This window comes from Psammomys obesus, unplaced genomic scaffold (assembly GCF_907164565.1).
Source record: "Psammomys obesus unplaced genomic scaffold, mPsaObe1.curated_primary_1811, whole genome shotgun sequence".
NCBI lineage: Eukaryota > Metazoa > Chordata > Mammalia > Rodentia > Muridae > Psammomys > Psammomys obesus.
The window spans coordinates 1,098,444-1,104,443 of record NW_026592776.1 but is presented as its reverse complement, the minus strand read 5'-3'; the positions used below and the strand labels follow the sequence as shown (position 1 = coordinate 1,104,443).

Below are 6,000 nucleotides of genomic sequence, written 5' to 3'. Positions count from 1 at the left end.
TTTTTTTTTTTTTTTTTTTTTTTTTTTTAGCAGTCTGCTGAGACTGTCTGTCCTTGAAACTGACTTATCCCTGTATATCATACAGCCAACCTGTGCTCTTTGGCACCTAGTAGGCTAAATATAAAACCACACACACACACACACACACACACACACACACACACACACACACACACACACACACCATAATTTAAGCATAAATTAGGCTTCCTGGAGTCCATATCCACTTCCAGCACTACCGCCTCTCTCAATGCAAAGGGTTAGCCCACCCTCTGGGCAGAGTGAGATCCAAGCTTTCAGAACTAAGCCGTGGTTACCCAGTGGAGAGCCACCTGAAAAGTAGCTGCGAAGGGTCCCTCTCACTCACTTCTGCTGGTCCTTCATGGTCTCAATGATGCTCCTCAGCTCACGGACTTGTGTCTTAAGCTCCTCTACAGCAGCCTGGCTGCTGACTGCAGACTCCATCTTTGGTTTTCCTTCTGTGCTGAACAGAGATGGAGAACTGGGTCTGTGTCCAGCTGTTCCCAAAGAGGATGACATGGGGGAAGATGCCACTGAAGCTGGCCCACTGCTGCCAGCTGCCATGGTCCCTGGCTTCGGTGGCAGGGAAGCCTTGTTGTCCGACACCTGTGAAAAGGGAGGGTTGGAGAGGCTTCAGAGCCAGGGATCTGTGCAGGGGCTGCCTCCCTGTCCTGGCAAGTCAAACTTCCTCTAATACCCAACCCCGCAGCAGTCTCTATACACTCTCCTCATCTATTCTCTCATCCACAAGCCATCTATGGCCAACTTGGTGCAGACAGAACACTAACCCAAGGGCTATCTCTATGTATTCAATTTGATTTCCTTTCTAGACAAAACAGTCCCAGATTGGTTTCATAGACACTGAAAGATGCACCAATTTTTTGCCAGGCCCTACAGATCCTGAAGTAAGCAAGACATTTGCCTGGTCCTTAGGACCTTAGCACTCACAAGGGGCACCGGCAGACAGACAAGCAATACAACTGCAGCACAGGGGGAAGACTGTACAAGAGGGAGGAAGCACAGAGAGCCCCAGAGACACCAAAGCAGCCACAGTATGGGATGGAAGAAGCAAGCGGCTAACGGTGCCATCTTGTCAGAGGAAAAAAAAAGACTACAGGAGAGAGAAGCTATTGGAGGAGGGGAGGTCCTAGGCAATGGCCTAGAGAGCAGGAAGCAAAACATAGTGGGAATCACGGCTCAGCTAAAGGGAGGAGGAGAAAGTAAGGCGGGCAGTGGGGAGAGAAGGAGCTCGTTCAAATGGCTGCACACCTTGCTCATGATTGCTGTGGAGGTAGAAAGGCCTGAGAGCTGGCAAGCCTGGAGCTAGACAGAACTTCTAAGACTGTGACACAATGCAAGCTAGAAACAGTGAGTATCTGACTTAGGTGGTGACCTAGAATGGAGACTCTTTTGAGAGATGTGGGTAAGGCAGGTCCATCTAGCAAAGGTCAGCAGGTATGATTCCTGGTACTGGAGTGGGGACTGGGAAGGTCAGTGCAGTCTTTGCCCTCATAGGTCAGACTGCCCATTGTCAGGGAGATGAGGACCTGGACAAAACATAGGAGGAAAAACAAGGATAGAAACATGGGCCTGTCGTGGTAGCACACACCTTTAATGCCAGCACTTGGGAAAGCAAAGGAAAAAGGATCACTGTGAGTTCGAGGCCAGCCTGGTTGACAAATCAAGTCTAGGACAGCCAAGGCTACCAGAGAAACACTGTCTCCTGTCTTAAAAAAAAAAAAAAAGAAGAAGAGGAGGAGGAGGAAGTGGAAGAGGAGGAGGAGAAAACCTGGGGCCACAGGAGGGGAGGGAAGAACCAGGCAGAGGTGCGACCTTTCATGGACAAAGACCCAGATCATTCCAGATAATCATTTTAAGTTTTGAATTTTAGGAACCTGAAGGATAGTTGACGGGGTGTGCCTAGTGAGCAGAACAAGCAACTAAAATAATAAGCTTGACCAAAGGAAATGGAGGTCATGGGTATGGAGAAGAGAGATGAAAAGATACCCAGTGGTAGAAGCTGGGGAATTCTAAATCAGTGAGGCAGGAAGAAAAGGGAGATGAAGTGCTTGACAATTGGGAAGAAGTAGTAAACAGGGAATGAAGGAAGACCAGTGGAACAGCTTGGCTTATGGAAATCCCCAGAGGGGGAAAAAAGGTTGGCTAGTTGTGTGAAAGGGGTTGAGAGAAAATGAAACCCACTTGATAGTACAAGTATAGAGACAGCATGACCCAAAAATGAGAGATGAGTTGATGAATGAGTACTGACAATTTGAAGATTTTTTTTCCCCCACAAACTTGACGAAGGAAGATGGAGGAAGGGGGGTGAGCTCACATAGAAGCTTCATGGGGAGGTAGGATGGAAGAAAGGTTTTGCTTGTTTTCACTGATGAGTGAGACCCTGAGCTGTATGAGATACGAGGGGAGAGGCCTAACATCTCGTGGATGGACAGGCTGAAGATGGAGTGGTGGGAAAGGCCTGATGTGGAGCGGTGTCCCAAGGAAGACAGAAACACACAGGCTGTGGCTAAGCCTTGAGTGAGACAGAGTACAAGTGCCTGGCAGGCCCAGAGAAAAACCACTAGCAAAGGAGGATGGGTAGATAGGCATGTGGAGAGGAGGAGAAGTAGTGGGATAGGACTTTGGGAGAAGAGGGGGTGAGTGATAGGGTAGAAGCCAAGGCTAGTGGTGAAGCTTTGGCATAGCAGCCATGGGATTTCCTCCAGCAGCAGGCGCTCAGCCGGCCTTCCTAGCCATCCTAGGGAAGGTGCCAAGATGGGGTTCGGCTGGCACGGCAGCAAGGAGGTAGAGTCTGGATTCAGGCTGTGCTAGAGGCAGAGACTGGGCAGAGCGTGCCAAAAGCAGATGGGCCATCGTTCCCCATCTCTCTGTTCGTCTTTTCTCTGCCAAGTTACCATTGAGGAAAAGCACTCTCTGCTGCCAGGGAGAGCACACTCTGCCAGCCCGGGCTTTGTTGTTAGTAGGAGTTATAGTAAGAGGGGAGAGAAGCTGACATTTACAGAGCTGCAGCCGCACCCTGGACATCAGCTCTGCGATGTCAGCTGATCACCTTGCACACACATTGTACCAAGCAGGAAACTGAAGCCTATATGGAAAAGCCCCTGAGTCTTGGATCTGATCAAGAGTAGGAGTAGGATTCAGTTCTTCTTTACCAGTTGGAGCCTCAGCACAACACTGTGACTGTGGCTGATGGAGTCTGAAAATCTGTGCTCTTCTTTGGTTTTCTTTGATTATATTGTAAACTCGAGGACTCGTGCCTTCTTCTATTTCCCATACCCTCCAAGACCCACCAGTACCCATAACACTGGCTTCCAGATACTTCTTAGATCCAAAGTTCTTTTGCTATTTTCTGTCTGATGGGCTCTCTGACTAGCCTACTGCATCTAACAAGTATGTCTTTAAGAGCCTAACATGGTCTAGATCACTAAACCCCTCGGTCAAATTAGTTCAAGTGGAATTTCCTGAAGGAGCGAAATTTATAACCTGACAACTCTAGGGACATGAACTAGGCTAATGGGATAGAGCTGTGCAGATCAGAAACTTGAAAAGCCACTATCCGCCAGTAGGTGTCACTGTAGAGACATCGCTGGGATGTCAGAGAACAGGAAACTGAACTTCCGCCTATGATCATCAGAAAACTAAACAACAAAACTGGTCTGAATCCAATTTCAGTAAATAGAATCCTCTGAAAAGGAAGAATGCCTTCGCTTTGCAGGTAATTAAAATGTATCTGTTTTATAGGATCATCTTCTGCTTACTGTATCAGATTTTCAACAAAATCTGTACTGTAAACTCTTGAATCTATGAGGAGGAAAATCCCACCTCACCTTCGATTTCTTTGTGCTAATGACTGCTTCAAGTCACTACTGTTTTGTGCTTCTAGACATTAAAACGTTGCTAATATTAAAAAAAAATCCTACTTGATGGTTTCCTTAGTACAAGAAGATGGGATTTTAAAGTCTTCACTTATCTCTAGGAAGAGGTGAATGTGTACAGGATGCTTCCTCTTCAAAGCTACTGAGTCACACTTCCGCTTGCCACTCCCTTCTCTCTCCCTTGGTGTCTGTGTCTCTGCCCGTGTGTGTGTGTGTCTCCGTGTCTCTTTTCTTCTTGAGGTGGAGAGTATCCTTTCACTGTGTTATCCAGGTTCAAATCTGGAATCAAGTGATTTCCCCCTACCTTGGCCTCCTCAGCAGGTGAGACTATGGGTGTTCACCACCACCACCCTAGTGTTTTCTTCTCCCTCAGAAACAGGTAACTTACATCAGCTTTACCATCCCCTGGGCATGGGAGGAAATTAAAAATGCTGTAGCCTTAAGTTTACTCTAGAGCATGAACCCAAGTCAAATTTTCCTTGAGATACCATGGAAGTATAAAATTAAAAAAAATACAATATGTTTTTTTTGCCAGTTTTGAATATAAAAGACCAGGTCTGTGAGCAGAGAACACAGCACTTAGTGGAGTCTGTTCAGGCACTCCACGACTTTTTAAAGTTGATCAGGTGACAGAGGTGTCTGAGGGCTTTTTTTTTTTTTTTTTTCGTTCAAATGTGACAGTACGAAGAAGTATAAAGAATGCTGACTAGGAGAGAAACTGGAAACTGAACACCTTGAATGTGTAGCTCAGGGACTCTGCAACATGTATGAGGGATTCAGAGGACTATGATAATCGCCTTCACTCAAGAACGACAAACATCCATACCCATTTTCTGCTTATCTATCTTGCTTGGTTTCTAACCCATTCTTAGTAAACTCATGGAAGGGCAGGGACACCTCACCCTGGCTGGTCACTCACTTGGGATATGGTAACAGTCTTGGAAGTCTTCTTGGACACGTCTATTCCTCTGTGCGCAAGCGAAATGTGTTCCTCTTTATCTTCTTCGGGACTTGGGGAGTCAAAGATATCGGGGCTTGAAAGGGAGGACTGGATAAAGCCAAAAGAAAACGCCTTCATCAGAATCAGACCTTAGCTGACACAGCTTTGCTTATGTGATGATGTCTGCTTCTGAAAGCACTCAGCACTTCTATTTGACCTGTCCTGATGACCCTGCGAGGCACAAAGTACCCTGTTATCTCCTTAGGACCGATAACCGTATGGCTGCCTAGCAGCAGGACGTGAACCAAGCTCCAAGAAGCTAAACTAAGAGCTGCCCCTGGTGCCCACATTACAACTCAGTGCCGGGCACACAGTAGCAATCGTTTGGAGAAAAGAGACTAGGGAAGGCTAGACAACAGATGGTTACGTGGTTGCAATGATGGGCTCAATGAAGACATATGATATACCGTCCCAGCCCTCTCGGGGCTAGCAGTATGGTAGGAAATATCACACAGATAGGAGACTGCCTCATGACCTCCTCTCCTTCACCCCCCTTGGGATCCAATTTCTTGACTCTAGAGTTAACTACATATGCTTCACACTGAAGTGCCTTAATGGGTACGTCTGAGAGGAGGCCATTTCTAGAGGCAGGAGACCAACAGTAATGAGCATTTGCACAGCCCAGGAGCATAGCGCTGCCCGCTAGCATAAGCTCACCCTCTCTTTTGGTATCTTCTACTAATCCGTGCCCTCATTACTATGGACAGTAAACGCCCATTCTGGAGTGTATTCGTTACGGTGTATTTATAGGAAGGCAGCATCACTGGATGCCTCGCCATGAAATCACTGCAAACATCCCAAAGCTGGGTGATTGCAAAGAATTCACCAGCATTCTCTTGGTCACAAGTAATTCCTTAGCTATAATATCTCAAACTTAGAACAAAAATGAAATCAAGAGTCCCCTTTGCAAAGATTCTTTGTAAAATGAAGACACTTCTAGAAATACATTGGAGCAAGCTCAAATTCAGCTTCATTTTCACTCCTTTGCTTTCCACCCTAGGGGAAACAAATTGTTCTTTTTAGAATTACCATTTGAAAGTGGAAAATTATGCTCACAAATATTTTTCTTCCTTTTATCCTGTT

General features: G+C 46.4%; 1 protein-coding gene across 7 annotated transcripts in view; it reads right to left on the bottom strand.

Moving 5' to 3' along the window:
- The window catches only part of Sh3kbp1 (SH3 domain containing kinase binding protein 1), a 361,003-nt gene that overhangs the window by 6,888 nt on the left and 348,115 nt on the right, over positions 1 to 6,000 (bottom strand). For 4 of the 7 annotated variants that reach the window (XM_055615757.1, XM_055615759.1, XM_055615758.1 and 1 more), the window contains 2 exons: positions 4,837 to 4,965; positions 368 to 627 (listed from right to left, as the gene is read on the bottom strand). In XM_055615757.1, coding sequence (XP_055471732.1) covers positions 368 to 627; positions 4,837 to 4,965 — 389 coding nt within the window. The remainder of the gene's footprint in view (positions 1 to 367; positions 628 to 4,836; positions 4,966 to 6,000) is intronic. The other 3 variants (XM_055615760.1, XM_055615762.1, XM_055615763.1) reach the window with 1 other exon arrangement.